Source organism: Pteropus vampyrus, unplaced genomic scaffold, assembly GCF_000151845.1.
Source record: "Pteropus vampyrus isolate Shadow unplaced genomic scaffold, Pvam_2.0 Scaffold2, whole genome shotgun sequence".
Classification (NCBI taxonomy): Eukaryota; Metazoa; Chordata; class Mammalia; order Chiroptera; family Pteropodidae; genus Pteropus; species Pteropus vampyrus.
In genome coordinates, this window is record NW_011888783.1 from 22,672,022 (window position 1) to 22,697,543 (window position 25,522).

Consider the following 25,522-nt stretch of genomic DNA (forward strand, 5'->3'; position numbering starts at 1 on the left):
ATTGCGCTTTCCTGTGCTTTTTCTGTGGAAATTCCAGTGTCCTCCTCCTCCATGTAGATGGTGAGCATCATCCTGTCCCTTCCCCCCTCCCCATTCCCTGTTCCCACAGCTCCCCTAGTCTTTTCTAGACAAAAGGTTTTTGTTTCATTCTATCCACTCTGAATGAACTACTAATTTAAAAGGCATTTAAGAAGTAAATCTCCAAACTAATAAAATAATTAAATTTTTGTTGTTGTTGTTCAGTTAAGGTCTTACATTTGTGAATAAAAAGGGAGACTTTCCTCAAAATTCTCACTCAGAAATCAGGAAGCAACCTCATATTCAAATTTTTAAAGCCTCTTATATTCTGGTATTCCATCTTATTTACTTTCAACACCAATGTATTTTCATAAAACTTTTAAATAATTTCTCCATGGCTAAGCTGTTTTCACGGCCAAGAAGTATCTCTTGCTATTCAGACTTTCAAATTTCTTTGTAATTAGTAATCCACATGTGGGACAAACACTTCTCAACAGATCTCTGGTGATGACAAAGATGCTAACATCAAAGATGCTTGTGAAGAATTTAAATACAGTTATTCTGTGAAAGGTGAGAATGAAAAAAGAAAACTTCTATATTAATATGTTATTTTGTATAACAAGATTTTAAATATTAATTTGAAACTAAATCAATAATTACAACACAGCGTTTGGCTGTTTCATCTATGAAAGTATACGCACTTAAATTGGCCAAAAAGATATGGTTTGGGGCATCTTCTCATTGGGAAAATGGGAATCATCATTTATATTTGGGCCCACACAGACAGTAATTAAGAAGTGCCTACTATGTTCCAGGAACCATTTCGAGGACTAGCACATATCATCATAGGCCAAATGAATGATATAAGAAAGTGCAGAATACTCACATCGACAATCAGAAAATCTAGCCAGCACCAGGCATTGGTAAAATACATTTGAAAACCATATGCCACCCACTTGAGAAGCATTTCCAGGATGAATATATAAGTGAAAACTTTGTCAGCATATTCTAACATTGTTTTAATGGTTTTTCGCTGCTCAATATATATATCTTCAAAGGCCTGTAAATGAAAAAAAAAAATCCCATTAAATTTCATTGTCTTAAACTGTTTCTAATTGATAGCTTATTAGTAAAAAACATGCTGCAAGCCTCTTCTCAGGTGCTTAAGGCTGGAAAGTCTTTGTGTTTCCCATACCTGTATTTTGTTATACATTTACATGTATGCAAATGGTTGCTGATTTGGCATTTCAGTCAAACAATAAATTCAAATAATTTTAAAATTTTGCTATCAGGGTACTTCAAAAGAGCTTAAAATTTTGGACTGTCAGCTGCTTCCCTCAACAGCAGAAAGCAGAAATTCATCAATAATTATATCTAATTTGTTCAGAGCAGAGTTACTGGAATGTACCCTCTCAGTAAGGTATACATATAAGGCAAGGAGCCCCTTTAGCCTGGGGAAGGAAACGGGATTATAATTTCTCCCTCTTCTTCTCCCTCCCCTACCCCTTCTCCTCCCTCTCCCTCCCTCTGTCTCTCTGTCTCTCTGTCTCTCTGTCTCTCTCTCTGCCCCTCACACAACCTGGCCATGTGTGTGAGTATATGTCTGGAAGCTCTCTCTGCCATTATTTTGCAGAGTTCTTTAGGATGGGTGGGGGTACTCATCTGCACAACCCTTGGGACTTGTGGAATAAAAAGAGTGTTTTTATGCAGGGCTTAACATACGGCCCTAAATACTTTTCAGCTCAATTTATAGCTGAAGGGGGAAGCTTCCAAGAAGCCAGCCATGGTGCTGGATGGTGCACTCTGGTGAGCTCTGACTGGCTGTAACTGAGAACCAAGAGCTCCTACAACAAGGACACTAGTCACTGACGAGACTTCACAGCTCCCTTTCTACTTGGCATTAAAACACAGGGCTGACCCTCTTTGCTCTGAGTACGTAGAAGGATGCAGGATTCTTAGTCAAATCAGAGGTGGGCTTAGAGGCCTCCAGACACAATGCCATAATCCTCATGTTGAAATCAATTTACCAAACACCACTGACTAATTGAAAAAATAAAAGAAATGCTACCATGGGTGTACCAAATGGGAAAATGGGTCACACCGTTTTCATTATATAAATCGATATTTTGACCAAATTGACCATTCCTTTGAATGAAATCAGACAGTAAGTTTGTAATGCTTTCACTTTGCTACTAGTCAGTAATTATGTTAGTCTGCTATTTACCATTCACTATGGTTGGCACTCTTGAATCAGCATGAATGAGACAGGTGAGTTCCCTGCAGCAGTGGAGTTTATGTTAAGTAGTATATTTAGCTGATAATTCCATATCATGTCTACATAATTATTCTTAATACGAACTGTCTCTGATGACTGAAAGTCAAAGATCCTTTTTAAATATTATAAAAACTACACTGTTCTAAGTTTAATTTAATCTGAGGCCAATTCCATAACAATATAATTTGCTATTTACTGAGCCACTAACAACTGTGCTAAACATATCACACAATGTCTCTCATCCTCACAAACAATTTATTGTAAAAACATGATGCAGGAGGTTTATTGAGGGGAAAGGCAAAGGGTTTCAGGTAAGGTAAAGGAGCAGATCATATGTCACCTACCAGTGCTCCACTGCTGAGGAGAATCATGAAGACAATGAAGGTTTCGAACCAGTTATGCTCCACTATTTTATAGCAAGTTTTCCTCAAGTTCCACCAGAGTTTTCCTTTGCCTTCTTCTATGCTTATCTGACAACACTTAAACTTCCGTACACAGTCTAAAATATATCAAAGTAAGTAAAGAAAAAAATTACTGTTTGATTATGTACATTTAAGTTGGTGGGAGATTCATCTACACTATTACCTGATATACTGTAAATGACTTTATTTTTTTATGATGGCTTCCTTTATAGAAATAGAAATCATCTCTATATTTTTAATCATTCATTCAATATTTTTTTTGTTTAAGAGACCATTGCAATGGTTTATATTACATTATAACATTATGGAAAAAGAAAAAATTAAAATCACCAAAGTTGATATTTCCACCCTATTCATATGAGTGTGATCCCATTCATATATGGACATTATGTATATTTGAATTTTACTTAGTTCACCTTAATGGTATAGCATTTTCTTTTTTATTATAAGTAAATAGAATTTGAAAGTTTTCACTATACTTTTCTAGATAAGAATACTAGACTTAACCACTCCAATCACTGAATATTTGTGTTGTTTTAATTCTGGCTATTATCATCGATAATGTAATATGCACCTCTGTGTAATTTGTGGACTACTAGATCTGAAGCTTGTTAACAAATATTTATTAAATACCTACTGTATTTAAGAAATCTATGGGACAAATTGTAATACTAGAATGTGTAAAACATAGACTTATTCTAAAAAGAATGTTCATTTTAAGCAGGGTGATTTACCCACAGATTCCATAGTTATAAAAAGCAACAATTATCACAAAATAAATAAGGTATTGTGAGAGCTCAATTTGATATTTGGCAGAGATTAATTTGATATTGAGCTTTATGGAGGAAATGGATTTGAGGTTAGACTTTGAAGGATGTGTAAGAATCAGGTTTAGTTCATGGAGCTGCAAAGAATGCAGAAACAATGATATAAGTAAAACTTGATGACAGGAAAGTTTGCAAGTTGCATGAAGGAGAGAATTAGGAGTCAAGACTAAGTCTAAGAAAAGACACTTAGAGCCAATCAGAAATAAGAACATAAATGAGTCAGTTAGAAAATTTAAATTTTATGTGCTGTCTAATGAGGAAAACGTTGAAGGATTTATTTGGGAGTGAAGATTCACCTGATAAGAACACTGGTTTAGAATTATCTATGCCTATTTAAAGAACTGGATGGAAGAAAGAAGACAGAAAAGGAGTTAAGAGTCTCCTTTGATGAAATTCAACCAACTGAACATTAAAGAAAGTGAAATCAAGGGTAACGGTGGTGACAGTGGTCAGGAATCAAAAGATACCGCTGAGCTGATAGGACCTGGCAGCACATAGAATATGGGACACTGGGGTGTGGGAGAGAGAAGTCAGGAGGTAGGATTTTAACCACAGTATAGGGCTCTTGTTCATTAAACAGAAAAATGGGAACTTCATCATGAAGGAGGGCAATATTTTACTTTGTAGATACTTATCATATGCTACTTTATAATGTAATTGGCCAGATCATATCCTTTGTTTCACGAAAACTTAATAAAGCGCTATTAAATGTTGTTAGTTTCTCATCTAAGAAATATATGGTATATTTGTTGTTTCTTTGAAGGCAAGATCTTTTTCACATTTCTGTTTCCAAAAGGATCAAGAATTATAGGCCCTGAAAATATTCACTGTAATGAATTAAATGACATTGTAATTAGTTTCCCTCACCATCAAAGAGGATATGAGATAAAACAAAACAAAACAAAACACCGTGTAACTGAAAAAGACCAGTGTTAGTGGAAATAATAAATGGCAAATTTGAGACACTTGTTTACCTCTGAGAGGGAAAGAAGGGAACGAGTTAAGAAGCGGGTACAAAAGAGACTGAATCTTTATCTGTTTTATTCTTAAATAAAAACCCTGAAGCAAATATGACAAATTGTTAAAGCTGGTTGTGGGCATCTACGTATTATTCATTATTATTTTTTACAATGTTATATTGGTAGTATTTCATACTTAATTTTTTTTATTTTATAAAATACAAATGTTGATAGAATGATAATTATTATTATGCATATACTATGACTCTAAAATAAGATAACTGTCTGGAAAAGAGTAATAACTAATACCGTATAAATTACCATGGATTTACCATGGTATTTCACAAAATTTGGTAGTATTTCCATGTGAATTTTTGTAAAGTCATAAATTTTTTCATAATCAAATAACTGCACTGAAATGTATGCAGATTTTTTTAAGGAAACAGTAGAAAAGTGGCTTCTCTCATAACTTATGCTGAACAAATAGCTCTCCCTTTAAAATTATTTAAAAAGTGACAATTAATATTTAAATATTTATTTTCACCAATGCATTTAAGTCTAAAATCGATAGATGTATATAACATAATCTTTTGTAATAACTTTGACATAATTTATTGCATTTTTGAAAAATTAGTTTAAATTTTAAATTAAAACAGCTTTAATATTCTTAATATAAACATATATCACCTAACTGAAACATTTTTAGAATCATTTTAATAAAATAACTTTACTAGTCACAACATGAGGCAATCATTATTATTAAAGTAAGCTTTTATTTAAGCAATTACTATATGGTATTGAATTTGGGGCAAAAACATAGTATGAATTATTAAATAGCTGTTATCTAAACAACGAGTTAAAAATGAAGTGATTCCCAGGGCTTTAAAGAAACATTTCTACAATAGTAGTTTATATAAGAAATGTTAAGAATTTCATACCTTGTGGAATTGAACTATTTAATGCATCTTTGTATCATTAGCATTTCTACACTAATTCTGGACTGGCCAGGTGAACAGTACAGAAGCAAACCTGACACAAGTGGAAGCTTGACAGGCCCTTTGCATTTAGGCTTCCAATCTCTTGAGCCTTTGCCTTCACCATGAGAACAAGCCCAGGCCAGTGTGTGAAGGATGAGAGGAGTCAAGTGGAGCAGAATCAGCCCAATTGTCTCATCCAAGACCTGAGACTTGTCAGAAACCCAATCAAGATCAGCAAAACCAGCTAGCCAGCCATGGACTTGCGAGCAAAAATATACAGTTTATTATATACTAAGAATTTTGGATGATTTGTTACACAACACTATTGTTTAAGAGATAACTGTTCCATACCTCAAATAACATTACTTTAGCTTTCTTCAGAAAATCCTCTTCAGATTACCCAAATGGCATTGTGCCCAATATTATATAACTCAATATATTTTAGCATTTTATTATCTGTTATTCATTACCATCTAGAACTAATGAAAATACTGACCTTAACAGCTATAGATAACTGTTACTCAGGGGCAGTTTTAAATGTATAATTATCAAGTAGTACCCATTATGATCTAACAAAACAATAAACTATTTCTTTGACTTTTAAAATGTTTTATTTTTTTAAAACTAGAGAGAGAGAGAGATGATTTGGCTTTCTCTTTTCTCTAGATATTCTAAAAGGGCACCAAAAAAACAAAACAAAACAAAACAAAAACAGGTTGTTAGCAGCATTTCTTAGAGTTGAATAGGATCAGTAAAAATAAGAATATCTGACTACATAAATTAGATTTTATCTTTTTAAAAAGCATCTTTGTTTTGATATAGAAAAGCAAATCAAGCAAACAAATAGTTGCTAGAGAGACATAAATAATGAAGCGGAAGGAGGAGAGAGAATAGATGGATGGATGAGAGAAGTCTAATGAGCACGTGTGCATTGTTCCCCTTACCTTCTGTAAAACAGGCTTCAGGTTCCAGGGATTCTTCAGGTTCCACCTCAGGTTGCTCTCCCTCAGCGGGAGCTCCTATATCAACTGTGCTGCCTTCAGATGAACTAGTTGCATTTAACTTCTGAAAATCAATTCCACAGAAAAGCTTTTAAAATATTTTCTTTAATCTATAATATAAAAATTCAAAAGGCGTGCCCTCAAGTCGTCTGTATGCATTTCCTTGATCTGTAATTTAAGAATATCTTAAACATAATGCCAGTCTGCTTTAGTAGAGGCGGGGGTCACAAGATTAGATACAGCACCATAGGATATTTTTTCTTTAAAAATATGGTGCTAACAACTGAAATAATTTTTGATTGAGCCCATGTATACAGATTCTGAAATAAAATCCTACAAAGAGCTTATGTAAGTTGCCAGAGCTGTATGGTTGTCTGTGATCTTGCTTTTGTAAATCAGTTTGCAAATGGTATAGTTTGTTTGATTCTAAAATTGTGACCCAACCAACGAAAGCTGCACAAGTGTATTTTCATGTCAAATGCAGAAAAGATTTGGTCGAATGCACATAAACAGCAATAATCTAAATTTATCCACTTTTCATTGACATGAAAACATAGACTACTGGTTGTTAATAAATATATTCTATAGTTTTCTAATTTCCAAAGGAGCAGAGCATTGTTAGCTGTATAGCAAGAGCTGATATTTTGCATTCTCTTTGGCCAATGCACGCCTGTGTTTCACTGTGCATTTGGAAACTACTTGTTACTCTGGCACTCTTACCTGTCCTGTTAATACAGGCAGAAATGAGTCTTTGGTTGTTATTTTGTTTTCCATTAGGTTAAATCAAATACCACCGGAGAAAAATATACTAGAAAGAAGTTGTTTTAAATCTTGAAGCAACAAACTTTAGCCAGGTCAGGCCGTTCATGGGATCAGCAAAGTGAAGAGATCCCAGTCGTTAACCTGGGCTTAAAATGCTGCAGGAATGACACAGGGCCAGGTATGAATGCCACATGGAATCAGAGTAGTTTGGGCCACAGCATTCTCGAACCTGCTACAATGTTATTACCATTAGTGCATAACATTAGTAAATGGCTGAGCTGATTAGAGCTACTTTATAAAGGGGATGAGTTAAGCACACGATAAAATGCAGGTTGAAATACGCTGAACTACTATAAAATGGGTATTGTAGTCAGTACTGGAAACAGTCTACTCATATTTGGGGTAAGGTTAAGTGAACTTCCCTGGGAAAATGGTTCCTTTCCTGTATGAAAATAATTTTTTAATATAAAATATTTACTTGGCAAGGTGGTGCTGATGAAGTAAAATATTTATAGATGATATATGGGATTGAAAATGCATCTTATGTAATTTAACAATACCAATGATATAAGCATAAATATCATATATGTCTATCTTTTTAGAACTAGTTTGGAGATTTTTTTTTTTAATTTGACCAAATTACTTAAATCAAGGATTATATGTTACAAGGTGCTTGTAGGTCATTGATTTATTTTTTACTCATCAAGTATATCACAGTCCTAGATAATGAATTATCTTTGTCAATAAAATTGAAATATATTTTATTTTAAGATGAACTATCAAAGTGAGATTATTACAAATATTCTAATTTTGTAGACTTTTTCTAATTTCCTGTGCATTGGCTTTGATAAATGTAGCCGTGTTTACATACATATAATTGACTAAGAAATGACTAACCTACCCTCTCAATCCATTCCATCTGAGTCACATGAAGTTGTTACATATTAGGGTCCTGAAAATATTGACCTTATCATTTGCAGGACACTGAAACATGGTATAAGTAATCAGAAAAACTGAAGCATACTCATATCTGGTCTGACTACATAGAAAACATTCCTTTTAGGGACAAGCATCACATTGCACATACAGGTTAGAAGACCTGAGGGTGGGCCCAAGGGAAAAATGAGGACACATATTCAGGGTGCTCCATATGCTCAGGCCGGCACTGGTGAATTACTGCAGCAGAGCCTACCTCAGGGCTGGATATGCTGCAGGTATTCAATAAATATTGTTTTAAAAAATGAATGAATGAATAAATAAACTTCTTCATTACATAATGAATGTTAGCCCTTGACGGTGACTGAGAGAAGTCACCAGACAAGATATTCCAGGGAATCTTGGTTCAAAATGTCCAAAAGTTTCCAGAGAATCATGTATATCTACTATCAATCCTTTCACTTGGTGCAGTGACTTAGTATTGACATAGAATTAATTGAAGTTTTTTAATTAAAGCCAAATATTTATGTGTTTTAAGTCATATTAGTATTTTTTAAAAGTGCAACAAAATATTTTGTATTTTTAGAAGACATATTTCACTAGACTTACTCTTTTGAACCAAATATTGTGCTTTTGCCATCTCTGTATCTCTAGCACCTATCACCAATGTTTGTGTTTAATAAATGTTTGTTGAGTAAATGAATCAATGACCATTGCGTGGACTCTTATTCTACCACTATTTCTAATGCCTTCTATCTAATATTTAATTTCACATTCAAGGGGATACAACTAATATTCTGACTTAAGTGCAGAATAACACAAATCTTTCAAGATTCTGAACTGTGAAAATAATAACCAATTGCTCTTAGAATTACCAATGCTGTCTCAACACTAGGTTCCCAATTATTCAGACCTGAGGTGAGTCTATGAAGCAAACTGTAGTTTAACTCTGGAGTCAGAAAAACTAATACTGAATCATTTTGACAATGTTTTTTTTCTTTCCACTCTATGTACATTGATTTACAGTCCCAGCAGTGAATGGCACCTCCTTAAGGATGGGCAATCTCATCCTTCTCCATCTTCTTCCTGATGTGGAACAACACAGGACCTACCTGTCTCATGCATTACTTGAATAGCTTTACTTGGTTTACAAATAAAAAAATCTATGTTTCACATTAATCCTCAACATGAACCAATCCAGTGTCTATTTAGAGAAGGAAATGTGGTTTTCATTATCTTGTCAAAAGTCATAGTGAGTCAGTAGCTGAACTCTAGATCTTCTGTACCCCATTTTGCCAGGATACCCTAGAGAATTTCTTTGATGATTCATAAATAAAGCCAACCTTTATTAATTTAAAACATTTAGTAGGTGTGATATCTAATTAAACATTGTAGGTTCAAAATAGCGCTTTATGATATTGTTGATACCCAAGTTTCATGACCATGAATTTAATATTAGTTCAAGTTATATTATTTCTTATATGTATTAATGTAGAATAGAGCTAGATATATTAAAATATTTCATAAAAAAAGTTTAAGCAATAATCCTGAGATCTGGGCAAGAAATTCTGATTTGTAAAACCTTTCTAGTAATATCAAGTCAATGACTTTCTTAAAATTGCATGAGGCAAATATCACAATGCTATAAAATATAACTAAAACAGTTAAAATATGTAAAGTGCCCATAAAAACCGAATGAATCAAATTAAAAATATAAAAATCTTCAGCTTCAGGTAGAGTCATAATTACAATCAATCCTAACTATAGTGCAAATTCACCAATTAGAACTGTGAAACATATATCATTATATGGAACTATTAGTATTAAAGCATTTAAAATTTTTTTTCAAATAAAGGTTGCTTGCAAATGTTTCAATCTAAGCATCACTCACGACAAAATGCCACATGAGCAACAAACCAAAATACCAGCTTGCCAGAAACAGAACTAGTTCTACACTTTCAGGCTCCATGCTTGACAAGTTCTATGCCTCTCTTTTATAAAATTTAGATGTTTAGGTTCCTTTTTATTATTTGTGCTTTATTTATTGGGAAACAAATGACTGAATGATATTGTTAGAGTAGTGCTTACCTCACTAACAAACTCATATTAACAAAATATGAGTGTACTTCGATGTCAGAATAGTAAAGTGAGTAAATAGGAACAGCAAGTTTTCACTTTCTATAAATAGCATTGGCAATGATTTACTTTAAGGTGGAAATATTAAACATTTTTTTTAGTGAAAAATCTCATATACAAAAATCTCTTAATATTTAAAATCTGCTGGATTCTTCTAAGTGCTGGGTAATTATAGTCATAGGAGTTAAACAGGGCAAAATCATATTTTGCTTAAGGATCTAATAAATATCAAGACATGAATATTTAACTTTGAATATTTAAACACATCACTTCTGACTTTAACATTCCACATCATTGTTAAATTATTATTAAACATTAACGTGCCAAACTAATATCTTTCTTTCAGAAAGTAAAAGTATTTTTAAAAATAATCACAACAGAAAAAGGGAGAGAAAACTTAACTTTCTATTAAGTTTTTCATAGCAAAACGTGTTTCTCATTATAACGTTAAGATACATTTTTAAAGAAAATGTAAATAGTAAATATTGTATATAATTTGGAAAAAGAGTGATATATCCTAATTTGAGTTAATAAAAAATTGAGATTTTTAAAAAAAGATAAATCAAATTTAAATTAAATCAAGTATTCCATACCTAACTAAAATTTTGACCTCCAATAATGGCAATCCTTTGTTCCATATGTTTCTTAACTCTAATTTGTACTTAAAGAGTTCTGGGTCATTTTATATGAAAAAGTCTTAACACTGGAACAATGAAAGTGATGGTCTTGCTTGCTTTTGGATAGGCTTAAGGCTGAAGTGCCACTTTAATACTCAAAAATAATTGCTGCTATTACTTTCTTAATAAGGAAGATGGAAAAATCAAAAGTATTATTATTATTATACTACAATATCCAGAAAATCCTTTTGTCTTTATAATGGGCACATTATAAAGTTCTCTAATCCATAAATAGCAAGAGCTTAAACATCTTTCTTGGGATGGCAAAAGTAACCCTTATATCACACTGACCTACCCCTGAGCAGATTACCAGTGCCCCAAAGGCAGTAATGTTTGGCCCATTCTGTTCTTATGCTAGGGGTATTTAGACCTTTTTTCTCTCCCTTAATCACTATACCACTGGAAAACTTTTCCTTAAGAATTGCATTTTCTCCAGGATGAAATCATAGCATTCATCATTGCTTACCCAAATCGTCCCTCATATCTTTTTCCCCCTTCCCACCTCTTAAGTACTGGAATTCAGTGTGTGTACTCTTTTAACAGACAATGCTTCCTGAAGCAGATCACAGACCTATTTAAGGAAATTGGGAACTATAATAATGTGAGAGTTGAGAACAAATACAGTCAATTTAAATTAGTTCCTACTTAGTTTGTGTTCTTCTACACTTAATCCAGCTAAATATCTTAAAAACATTGTTGACAATATACCCGATTGCTACTTTCCCTCATATATCTCTTTACACAGGAACTTGGAAAATGGGATACTCAGAGAATAAGGGAACTAACCTTTCCTCCTTCCAAGAAACTGGGAAAAACAAGCCATTATCCTAAAGAGTCATATCTCATGCTTTTTGGAAGAATTAATACATAGTAGGAAAAAATAATTCTCTCTAGCTGCTGTGTATATGTGTATATGTGTTTAATTGTGAGCAATTACACATCTTAGGTCTCATTTTATATCTTTCCTCTAATATACGAGGTGTTATCCTTCATGAATCTGGAGTGCCAGTGACTGAAGATTTTGTTCCAAAGTATAAGAGAATTCTCCAAGAACGGCATGATCATTGCTCCTTATGCTTATGGCAGGGTTGTGTTATAGTTTTGAAGGAGAGGAAACTGCATCTAAGCTGCAAATTAATTAACATCTTTTGAAAAATAATTAAATTAGATTGAGTAATTTGATTACTATATTTTAGCACAAAACTGTGATTTCAACATCAGGAAATGAAAGGTCCACCAATGTATCCATAGAATGATGTTATACTCATTGCCATAGTCACATAACAAGGGAGGTTCCTTCATTTAAAAAACACCAAAGGAGCAAGAGCTCAGAAAGATTCTCTTCCTATATAGGAGTTGGCAGTGCACGATATACTTAAATAATATTCTTCAAGAGAAAGTTTCCCAACAGGTATGGATGAAATAGAGGAAACAAAAACACAAAGAACTGAAGAAAAACAGGATGAAGAAAGTGGATTTCAGAACTACTTTCAGAATGAAAATACCACATTAAAACATCCTTTAGGAAGTTTTCACATGAATAAGGGATTGCTTTCATTTGCAGATTATCCTTTAGAAAAACTTAATATGACACTGAATTTAAAAAATTCCCAACAGAGTACACTCACTGAGGCTATATTCAAGAAAAGGGGGTGAGGACAGAATTCTTACAGAATGAAACACTCTTATTCTGTAAGAGTGTTTCAAAGAGCACCTACATTTCTCCTTTAGGCCCCTGGCTTGTTCAGAACGCTGTAAGGTTAAATGGAACTTAATAATCCATCAAGGCATGCACTTGTACTTTTCAGTGAATATAGTTTCTATTAAGATCTATGTAAGAAAATTAGCAGTTAAATCATCCTTTAAAAATGTTAGAGTTGCCAGACTTGCCTGACCATGCTTTATGACTCAGCATAAGAGCAGCTGTGCATGTTTTTATTTTACTGCCAATGGATGGGCAAGGAATGTAGCTGAGTAACATGCAGGCCAGTCAAAATTCATTTAGAAACTGCTTATATTTATATATATACATATATACAAGTTGCTTGGGTAACCTGGGTAAAAGTGATGGCACGAGCCTCTGGCTGGTTAAAAAACACCAGAGCTGCATTCTTGATGGCTCCAGCTTGATTTTACTCCTGTGAGAAGTAAGAATGGTAAGCAGTGAAGGTCACCATAGTGCACTAGTAAATTTCACTTTGAAAAAAATCATTCAAGCATGCCTTCAACATTATTAAACTCTCAAGAAAAATCGATTATTCAAAATCACAAAGTATGAAAGGAATTACATTAAATATAGTCAAGATAAGGTAAGAGTTAAAGCATACACAATTATGACATGAACTTAAAATGATATACTCTAGAGAATAGAAGAGGATTTAGTTCAAACACCCAAACACCTTCTGGGTCTACTTGGTTAATCTGCCCTATAAAAAAGAATTCTTTTAGGCATTCCAAAAATTAAAAAGTGCTTCACTTTTTCCCTTTTATTTTTTTAAGCATTTAAAAAAGAATATCAATAAGCCTCTTATCATATATGATATTTAACAGCATGATCCCATCCCACCAGGTAAGAAAAAGACATGATAAAAATAACTTGAAGACAGAACACTAAAAAGATATTTCAGGGGGAAATATTTGGAAATCTTCGTTGTTTCAATTCTCTTTTGTTTTCTAGTGTAAAGCTATCGAGTAAAATAACAAAAGATTAAAACCTGCACATACCCTTCCTAGACTACTGCCCTAATCTTTTATTAGTTTATGAGTTTATATTTAAGAAGTCTGAGATAAAGCTATTATCTTTATCTGAGATATTATTTCTCCAAATAATAAATTTGAACATCGAGGTAACAATCCCTATGGTGGGAAGGTATTGAAAGAACTCTACAGCTGAAGCAATAACATAATTCTATTTCCAATTGGCAGGTTAATTGTCTGCATCCAATTCCAAAGTACTGACTTCACATATATATATATATTTTTGGAATACTTAACTCAAACAGAAAACACATAAAAAGTTTAATGATAACAAGTGAAATTGAGAAGAGAGTTTGGATTTTCCTAATATAAGCCCTGACTTACTGGACATTGCTGTTATTCAGCATAATGGTGTTATGCGAGGCAAAACATATAGTCTTTTGGAGAAGCCTGAGACTTTAAAATTTCTGAATTAAGAAGACTTGATGTCAAGTTAACTATACCTCAAAAGACACTCAAATTTAGCTAATTGTTTAAACTGACTGATAGCTTCAACTCTTGATTCTTCATAATTCTTAGTTTATATGATACCTTAAGATTAAACATACATAAAAATAAAAATGGACTCCCTTTACTATAAGGGAAATATTTACTATTAGGTATAATGCCAAAATAACCAGAAGAGAATATTATTAAAATGTAAGGACCTAATTTTATTTTCTAAATGCTCACTTCAGTTTCTAGTAATATACACTATTAAAAACTAGGCCCCACCCTTTGAGCATAGGCCAGAAAACTATGCTTATCTAAAATTTTATTAACCAGATCTTAAGATATTTAGTTTTAAAATAATGGTTTTATTAGTAAGATTTAAAAATATTCCCTTCAAATGTCATCGGTTATTTGTGAAACTACTAGCTATACCTGAGTACTTACATGTTAATTTTACTATCTACATTTAAACGTCTCTGCATTTATGCTTAACATCCATTTCTACTTAATCGCTGAATAAGCAATGCTACCTATCTTATAAACAAGAAAGAATGGAAAATAGCATATTCTTCAATAATTTTACAGAATAAATATAGAAATACTGACTGAAATATCTAAGGTTCCCTTCTTAGAAATATATTTTAGCTCATAATTTTGTTAACTGATCCCTAATTACTGTGACTTTGTTACACTACTTAATTTGTATTCCTTAGTGCTTCAAACTCCCCCAAATCATCCATCTTTTTGAGAATGAGAATAGTAATAGAGGCCTTTACTGTCCCTGTCAATCGATTCAAATGACAAGATAGGATAAATCTTTGTTCTTGGTTGTTATTTTTATTTATTTATTTTTTTATGGAAGCATTAGTTACTGGGAATTCTGTCTTCATTTTTGCATGGTTAAACAATTAAATCCTCAAGTTTTATATTCCGTCTTCTCTTTACCCCCAACTTCGCATTTATTAACCTATAAACAAACCCAAAACATATTCATTCTGGTACTCTTACTATTCTTGTAAAGAGTACTTTAAACTACCAAGACTCTTACCATAGTTGGTAAATTCAGAATTTTATACTCTATAATATATTATGGCCTTTTGTTTGTTTAGACAGCATGCACTGGGCTCAGTTGGTTTAAAAATATTTTCAACATGATTCCTCATTACTACCTTCACCTCCTTAAAAAAAATTATTTACTTCAGGAAACATGAAATTATATGTAAATATTAAGCAAAGATCCCAGATTTTTCATGAATAAATATACCTTCACAAACTAAATAAGATCACATTTTATGAAGTATTTCCTAAGAGTCAAGAATGTAGCAAAATCAACAGTAGAACTATCCTCTCACCAAGTATTTTTCTAGTATGTACAAAGAAAGAAAGAAAGAAAGAAAGGAAGAAAGGAAGGAAAGAAGGAAGGAAGGAAGGAAGGAAGGAAGGAAGGAAAGAAGGAAGAAAACGACCATTGTGGGAGAATTATAAGAAAGAAATTGGATAAACTGAGGCATTTTCACAAGTCTAAAATTATTGTTAAGTACTTATAAAACTTCATCTTAATCTGCATATTAATATGATTAGTATTCAAAATGATAAATACTTGAAAAATTAGCATATCATTTATCTAGCTTCATTTTAATGTATCATCAATTTATCTATCATCAATGTGCCATAGAAAATCAATAGATATTTCCTATTTTCTCATAGGAAGAAAACATATATTTTTAAATAGTCTGACAGTTTAAAGCATAACACCAAAATGTCTTCTTATTTAAAAATTCCTACCTCTTTGCTTTCCTCCATATCTGACTCACTGCTGAATTCTTCAGTATTTAAATTTTCAAAGTCAGATTCTCCAACAGCAATTGGTACAGTCACAGTGAGGCTGGGGTTGTTTATAAATGACATGTAATCACTTTCATCCACGACATATTTTTCTACACTGCTGCCTATGCCACTGGTAGTTCCATTTCCATCTTTGAGATAATTGAGGTCTTTGCCTATTTCTATGGTGGTATGGTTGGAAATACAACTGTCTTTTTTGTTATTTAGATCTTCAAGAGGTTTAATTTCATCTAAAACTTTCTGTTTTCTAACAAAGGCTTTCTGAATAAATTCACGTATTTTCCTTTTAACATAATCAATGCCTTTCTGCATCCTTCCCACAGCAATCTGGAGATTGTTCATTTCATTATCATCGTCAGTGGCAGCAAGGTTGTCTGAACTGAATGAACTCAAGAGCAAGGCCAGAAAGAGATTCAGAACCTAAAACAAAGAAAATTAGGTGATCAAAACATTCTGTTATTTCAACTGCTCTTGACTACAAATTTCCAAAATTGTTCTTATACCTAATTTTTTGGTAATGGGTATTTTTTCTAGCTTATGATAAACTACCCTAAAAAAAAGGGGGGAGGGGGTGGTTGTGAAATAAATCCTGGCGAATATCAAATAATACTATTAACATTATTTCCTCTTGACTCATTGCAAAAGTACTAAAACCATTGTTGCATAACATATCTATATTAAATTCCATTCCAAAAGAGAAATCTTAGTTATCTAGATAGTGGTATAGTAAAAAAAGAAAAAAAAAATGTTTTATTTCGGATGCTAAGTATTTTGCTCATGTAATCTGGATTCTCCAGGACAATAATAATTTATTATAATTTGATTCTTAAAACTAAAGATTTCATTATATTTAAATATAATTTGGTTTTTATGTATTTGTACCAATTTTTGCACCTACATAACTTGTCAAATTAGGAAAAATATGCCTTTTTGCTTTATAAAATCCAGATTTTTTATTTTTTGGTTTGGAAAATCATAGCCACCAAATTTATACAATGGTTGGAAATATTACAAAGAAATGGCTATTATACAATTATACTGTTGTTAAAATTGATTAAAGATTGTGGAGTCAAGGTATTGCCATGAATAAGACAACTAATTAATCTATAACTTGAGTCTCCAAAAATAGGCTCCACTGGTACAAGTGAGTGAAAATATTAGTTGACTGTAAACCCATTGTGTTCTCAAAAACAGATAATTTACTAATGAATCAGGCACTCACATGGGCACAATACTGTCATATAAATTTTTTCAGGATTTGATTGACAATTATAATAAGTCCCAGATTATTCAAGCATGCAGAACAAAAGAATGAGATAGTAGTAAAGGACAAAAAGTAAATAGTACAAAAAAAGAATCGTAGGATTTTAAGTAAAACTCCAATGAAAAGGATGCTGCATTCCTGCTACATTCTTATCTTTCCAATAAACTAATGAGGATTAGAGCTCCTTTGTCTAACTAGTTACAAGTTATTCTAACCAATGGTGGCAAGGAAGGTAAACACATAAAAGATCCAATAAAGACTCACCTAATTTTTTGAGTCTATACTGATACATCTCTTAATGGCTATGTTATGGCTGCTGAATATTCATACTAAGACCTGCTCCTTTACATCTGGAATTTTCCAAAAAAATTATTTTTTATTGTGATTTGCCTTCGATATATTATTTGGTTGAAAATAGACAGGAGAAGGAAAAAGTAAATGCTAAATTTTGGGTTTTATTCATAATAAAATTGAATCTTGTTTCCATAATTATTTTCTGAATTTGATTGCTTAAGGTTTATCAATGTACTATCCTTATTCTATTAGAAAATTTTCCTTTTATAAAAATTTTATTTTATTATTAGTTTAGAGTATACAGTACATTGGTTAGACATTTACATAGTTTATAAAATGATCCCGCTAATTGCTCTTTCCCTCCTCTGGCTCTCCACCTAGCTATCACATTAATGCTAACTGCATTCCCTATGCTGTGCTCCCTGTCCCGTGACCACCTATCAACTACTAATTTGTACTTTAACCCTTCACCCCATTCTTCCAGCTTTCCAAGCCCCCTCACCTCTGGCTATCACCAGATTGTCCACTATATTTGTATTTGTTTTTGATTGTTTTGTTCTTTTTGTTTCTTACATTCCGCATATAAGTGAAATCATATGGTATTTATCTTTCTCTGTGAAAATTTTTAATATACATCCATTAACCCTCCCAGAGTGAGATCTGATCTATATTTTATCTTCTAAGCATTGGGGCAAAAACTCATTATATTTAAATGGTTTGGTCCTCTTTCTCATTAGAATTAGAGTACTGAGTAAATATTGAGTTTCTGTCAATTACTAACCACATGGCTCTAGACAAGTAGCAAAACCAATCAGCCTCAATTCCCTCTTCTATAAAATAAATACAATACTTTTCTCAGTGCCTAGCTTACAAAATAGTTGTAAGAGTTCAATTAGAGATCCATGTAGCTCACACACAGCTCCTGGCACATAGTAAATCCTTGAGAAAGTTTAGTTGTTTTTATGACCCAACTTACCTCTATGATATTATCTTTCCATTTACTTTATTTTCCTAAAAATATTTGCGTGAGCCACACTAATCTTTGTCTAGACTTCCTGTGTTAACGAAGGATATCTGCATAACAACTGACCAAGGTGGTTGGTGAGATCAATGGCAATTTAAGAGAACACAATTGAAAAAGCTCACTCAGGGAATGAAACCCTGAATATGATTCCACAAGCGTTCATGGCAGACTGTTAACTCACTGAGTGAAACTGACTTTTTCACACGTCTGCCAAGGTAGTATTTTGGAATGAAAATTTTTACTATAATTTCCATTTTGGGTCCAAGATTGAAATATATTACATATATCAACAGTCCTCCATCCTGATCCATAATTTGTGAGAACCCAAAACTTTCACAACACTCCTAACACCCCACCTTCACTTAAGGAGGAGACTGGTTCAGCTACTTCTAGGAATAGTAACCTTCGAAAGTCACATTCTCTTTTTGTAGCATCTGCCTTGAACCTATAAAAGGATCTCTGGCCATAGAGTCAAGAAACCAAGAATGGATCATAAAAAAAAATCCTGGCCTGGGGAAGAGCGGCCCTACTTCTATCCTGCCTGTGGACCAGGCATGGCAGTGATTATAGTGATTATTGTGGTAGAGCACCAAAGGGAAGTTTAAGTGTGTTGAAAGGGGGTTATGCCAGCTTGTCTTTGGGGGACTTTTCTCTCTCTGGTGAGGATGAGAAGAAAGAACTGTAGGAGATGGTGCATTAAATTCATTCAGTCTTATTTAGGAAAATGTGATAAAAATACTTTTCCTTAACAGTAGTAAAAGTGACTTTAGGTACTCCAGAAATATATCTAGTATATCACAAAAGAAAAATATTTTTTAAACTGATAGTAAAAAAAGAAAGAAGAGCCTTTAATTTTTTTCTTAAAGGTATAGGTTTTAAATTTATGCCAGTAGATGTAAATAATTATTTTACAGGCTATATGTTTTTATGTATATACAATAATCCAAATTAATATTAAATGTCATCCATAGGTATAGTACTTTCTGAAATTCTTTTTGATTTTAGTCCTCTGTACAAATTACGTATTAGAGAGATATGTCTTATTTCAGTAAACTAATAGAAGATATGTGACATGTTGTGTTTCATTTCTCTTTAAATCTACTCTGCAGCTTCTTGCTAAATAAATTTTACTGAAATACTACTTTGTCATTTTCCTGATAAAAAGCCATCTTTTTAATACCCACAGAAAAAATTCAGTTTTGTTATGAAATTTAATTTTCATAAATTAAACTCTATGCAGTCTGACCTCAAACTTACTTTCTCCTACTCCCACTAGGAATTCCCTGTTACGGTTTGATCTGTTCCTTCACTGTTGTCATAAAGGCCTCAATTCTCTGCCTTTTCTTCTCTTCTTCTAATTTATGCCACTTTATGAAAACAAGTTGTACTGGGTATTGTAGTGGCTTTAAAATATGTTCACAAATTATTTGATACTCCTCTTTTTAAAAATTAAAGCCTAATTCCTTCTTCAAAAGTGTGAACTCTTCTTAATGACTTGCTTCTAATGAATAGACTACGGCAGAAGTGACAGTGTGTGACTTCAAGATTAAAACATAAAGAAAGCTTTCTCTTTGCCCCTCTCTCATATCACCTGCTCTGGGAGAAGCCAGCTACCATGCAATGAAGATACTTAGCAATCCGAAGGAGAGGTCCTCGTGGGAAGGAATTGAGGCCCTGTGTAAGCAGCCAAAAGGAAATGGCACCTCCTGCCAGTAGCCCTGAGGGTGAGCCTTCTTGGAAGCTAATCCTCCAGTCTTAGTCAAGATAACTGAGGCCTCAGCCAACATCTTGATAGTAACTTTATGATAGCTACTGAGCTAGGTCAAAATTATCTAACTTATATTGAGGAGGCTGAAATATGGGAATGAATAAAAATAAAATGATAATCTTTTGTCTTTTTTACCTTCCCTTTATTCTTCCCTTGGGGAATTTGAAGTTACTTTTATGTGAGAGGAAATCAAGTTTATAAATTGCATATTTTAAAATATTGCTTATGACAATCCTTATTCTCTTTCATTGGAATGGTACCTAATCAAGCAACTCAGTATAACTGCTTTATACTTAAAGTATAAGAGCTTAATCCTTCCCACAGAATCTATTGTCCTCTGTCCCCCAACCACTAGATCCACTGTTTCCTGATATGGGACAGTCTATCTTTCTTCCTACCAAGCTAAATCTTACACTTTGATTAAAAATATTTCAGGTCCAAATTCCTTAACACCTTTCTTCATCACCCTTGCCATTATAAAGGAAATTTTCCATTTTGTGAATTTGACATATGGCATTTTGTTTTCACATCCTTTGACACATACTAGATACTTCTTATTTTGACTCCTGTTTGAGTAAATGCCATATCACTATGCTATATATATCTTCTTATCATATTTCCCATGGCCCCGTCACTCAGCACAGAGGTGCTAGGCATGGTTCATTTTACATAGAAAAAGATAATAAGTGATTCTTAAGTCAATGTTACTTGCTCACACTATAGTTTCTAGGCACCCAAGACCCCATGCGCTTTTTATGCACTAAGAGAATCACTAATTTTTTTTTAACTCCAATTTTTAGGAAACTCAAATTTGAGACATTTTCAAGTGATACTATTGTTAGTACTTATAGATAAAATGAGTGACTCTTCTTAGTAAGCCTTCCATGCTTTGACACAAGAACTGAAAGATAAAAGCCAGAAATGGTCCCTTCCATGGAATAGTAAGAGATATTAGTGACAAAGAGCAACTTTGGCTCAAAAGAGATCCTAAGAGTTTATGTTAATGTCAATTATATCTCAATAGAAAAATAAATAAATAATTTAAAAACATTTTTAGAAGGCAATTCAAAAAGCCAAAACAAAACCGGCCCCCGCAAACAAGAAAAAATAAAAATTGGAAATGGCTTTGATACAAAAATACCCCAAAATGCATAAAACATTCCTCAGTTGAACATACTTTTATATGGTTACATTACCTTTTACTGAAAATGAGGTAAGTGTTTTTACTACATACCACCAGGTTTCCAATCACCATGACCATCATGAAGACAGTAAGGCACATGGTTTGGCCAGCGACCTCCATACAGTCCCACATGGTCTCTATCCACTCTCCACACAGCACGCGGAACACAATCAGAAAGGAGTGAAAGAAGTCATGCATGTGCCAGCGTGGGAGTTCACAATCATTGGAGATCTTGCAGACACATTCTTTGTAGCTTTTACCAAACAGTTGCATGCCGACTACGGCAAAAATGAAGACGATGATGGCCAATACCAAGGTGAGGTTACCCAGAGCCCCCACTGAATTGCCAATGATCTTAATCAGCATATTCAGAGTTGGCCAAGATTTGGCCAACTTGAAAACTCGGAGCTGGAAATGAAAGAAAGCAAGCTGTGACTTTCCTGGCTTCTAAAGAATCTATAAATTTATTTACAGGGAAAATCTACAGTGTTTCAATTATAGGGTGATACATAATTTGTGTGTCAAACTATTATCTAGCAAATCTATCAGTTTACTTGCTACATGGGGTATTTTCCATTTGAAAACAGTCTATATTGTAAATAAAATAATTACAGTATATGGTTTTTATTGTCATTTTTAAAAATAAGATATACCAAATTTTCCAGAATCTTATATAAGCATATGTAATACTCATTTTGTTTTTCTGTAAGGAACTGAGATATTTAAGATTACTCGTAATTAATTAGTTGAGACTGTTTCAGAGAAATAGAGGCTCTTATTATTTAAAAGCCTAAAGTAGATATATTTTTCAGTGTACTTGAAATATGCCGAAAGGCACACGTGCAGATAAAATTAACACTTAAATTATACAAGGTACAAGAGAAAAAAACTAATTTCCTTAAATCTTTACATTGCTTTAATCTTACTGTATCTTTAGCTTGCTGTAGTATTAGGCTGTATTTTAAAGATCTATTATATTCAAAGAAGAAATATTTGGACTTAAGTAGAAGCTGCATTTTGTCAACCTTTTAGTCTTCAGTGACTTAATCAACAACTCATTAGAGTGCGTAAATGGCTCTCAACCACTGTGCTTGACTTACTGGTTATATTACCTCGCAGAGGCCTCTAAAATACCATTTATGGTTAAACAGCAGCAGCATTTTATTTCTGATGCTTCAATAAATGTCAGACCAAGCACGGTACATTATTTAATTGCATCTAAGTGACGCAAAGCAGTGAATATAAACACCAAAATGTTAAATTTATTCCCAGAGAATAATTAATGCAAAAGAGCCTGACACACTAAGCAAGATGTTTATGATGTTATACTCCCATTTCCTCAAACTGCATCACAGTATCATGAAGATTTATCAACATTTTAAAAAAGTAGTTACCCATATTTACTTTTATACAACTACTTCTAATTTTTGTTCTGTTTTTTGTTTGTTTGTTTTATTTTTTTATTTTTTGCATCCTTCTAGCTTCAAATTAGATCCACAGCTCTCTGTGAAGACTAGTGAAGGGAACCACAGCTGTAAGGATCTCAAGTCAAATTTAAACTTTGAAGTGGTAAGGGAAATTCTAAACAGAGTTCACAACAAAGTTTTGAGACTAATCACCAATAAGATAAGTCTTTTAGTAATTTAATAATAACAATCTCTGTTATTTGAAAACAAATCACAAAAAGTTAGAGCTAACTCAAAGTAACAGCACAATAAAACATAACAAACTTTAAATGGAAATGTGTCAAGTGATATTTTCTCTTGATTTTAAAAGATCTATACACTTATAAAATATAAAGATCAAATGAAGACCCTTTCTTTAAAATTAACGAAATATAATACAGGCAATTCTTAGTGGATTTGGTAACTTCCTGATCTGGCTGAAACAGCAGATGTGTGGAGAGTTCTGTCCTCTTCTCTTGGACACTCTATGACTTCCCGAGCTTCTGAGAGAGGTGAGCCCATCCTAAGTTTCAACCACACCTTATGCATAGTTAAACAAACTCCACACAACTGAGAGATGAATATTTTGTTGTTTAATTGTGATTCGGGTGCACCTAAGACTCCCTTTTTCTCCCTCTTCATAAGTACTGCCATTCAATTACTAAGGAAAGAACTGTTGGCTGTTCATTTGAATATAGTTACTCTATCCATTAAAGCTATGATGTAGAAGAAATGGCCATCCATTTGTGTGCCAATCTCATTTGTTTTAAAAATGTATTCAGATAATATTACAACCATGTGGAATCTTGAAATGGTTACCAGATAATTATAAAAATATTATGGATATTCCCAGTTAATTTACCAGCCGAAATGATCGAAGAACTGACAACCCTTCCACATTTGCCAAACCAAGTTCCATTAAACTAAGGCTCACGATGAAACCATCAAAAATATTCCAGCCTTCTTGAAAGTAATAATATGGATCCATGGCAATTATCTTGAGAAACATTTCTGCTGTGAAGATCCCAGTGAAGACCTAAATGAGAAATGTTTATTATACAAGTAAATACTCTTGGAGACATAAATAATTATTGAGCAATTTAATATATACTCAACAAATTACGATTCTGGATTTAAAAAACTGGTTTAGGTCCAGCAAATTATACCCTCAAATGGTTTGTATTCAAATCACTATTTAATTGTTTACTATATTTAAGGTTTAACAAGTGATGAAGAATTAAGATAATAAAGGTAATATTGTTATTTTTGTATTCTTATATGAAAGGCTCAGCTAACTCACTGTAGACAACTGCTTGGCTCTGGCTCTGATCTTTCTAGCCTTTCAAAAACTCACCAAAGGACAACTTGATAGCTCATCCCCTCTCGTGGCCCTGAAGGTAAGGCTGGTGCTGAGAAGGCTACATATAGGCTGTAATAAACATGGGTGCTACTAGCCCTACAGATGGTAAGAATGTTAAAGAAAAAAAAAAAAGTTTATGTTTCTGGCTATGAGAAGCAGTATTTTCCATTCTCCATTTTCTTTCTGTACAACTATTTCAAACTTTCTCTCTCCTCCACATATCTTTAACATTTTTTCTTATCCTCCACTCAGCACTTCTGTGTCTCAGAGATAACAGAAGTCAACCAACCTGAACTTTCTCAGTTCCCCTATATCTATCAAACTACTTACATCCATACTTGTGCTTTGCTTTTTTCTTCTTATGAAAAAGTATCCCTGATTTGCTCTAATTTCTCCAACTGTGTTAGGTATCTTTTTTGGACTTTTCAAAGAACTGACTTTCTCAATCTGTAGTTTCAATCTCTTCCTGCTACTGACTGACTGCTTTCTGTTAGGGTTTTACAGGAAGCAACATATACTCGGTCCTTCTCTTCCTTAAAACTACCACCACCGTCATCAAAGAAACTCCCCTTGTATTCTATTTCCCCTGTTAGCTATCACCATCTATACAATCATAGTCCAACTTCCTTAAGAGGTTCTATATTTGCCTACTTTCACTAGTTCCATTTCTTCAACTTCACAACTTACCAGTCAACACAAACTGCTCTGACCAATTTCACCAACATACCCACCATCACACTTGCTAAATTCGATTGAAATTTATAGTAGTGAGCTTGCTTCTTTAGGAGTTTTTCGCATTCCTGGCATATTTTCTGTTCCTGGCATCAGTGATCCACATCTCCCTGGATACTTCTCAGTTGCCATTCTTCCTCTAACAAATTGTTCAATATCGGATTAATTCAGAGGTCTCTCTGTTGCTCTAATTTTTCTTTTATAATAAGCAAACATTTTGAGATTTATTTTTTGACTCAAGCATACCTTCTGAGCTACAGAACTAAATACCCACCTACCTATTCAACACCTCTATTGGATGACTATCTCACAGGTACTGCAATTCAACAGGTCTACAATTCACCTTACCACTTTCTCTGCACAGCCTTGCTTCTCTTCTGATATTCGCTACCTCAGTACGTGTAAATGGAATCACTCTTTACCTCAGT

The 25,522-nt window shown here is 33.2% G+C and overlaps 1 protein-coding gene across 2 annotated transcripts in view; it reads right to left on the reverse strand.

Annotated features, from left to right (window-relative positions):
- Positions 1 to 25,522, reverse strand: part of SCN2A (sodium voltage-gated channel alpha subunit 2) — an 85,846-nt gene that overhangs the window by 19,552 nt on the left and 40,772 nt on the right. For both annotated transcript variants that reach the window (XM_011358295.1, XM_011358304.2), the window contains exons 15-20: positions 23,865 to 24,038; positions 21,609 to 21,965; positions 15,965 to 16,444; positions 6,423 to 6,543; positions 2,638 to 2,792; positions 905 to 1,078 (exon numbers count right to left, since the gene is read on the reverse strand). In XM_011358295.1, coding sequence (XP_011356597.1) covers positions 905 to 1,078; positions 2,638 to 2,792; positions 6,423 to 6,543; positions 15,965 to 16,444; positions 21,609 to 21,965; positions 23,865 to 24,038 — 1,461 coding nt within the window. The remainder of the gene's footprint in view (positions 1 to 904; positions 1,079 to 2,637; positions 2,793 to 6,422; positions 6,544 to 15,964; positions 16,445 to 21,608; positions 21,966 to 23,864; positions 24,039 to 25,522) is intronic.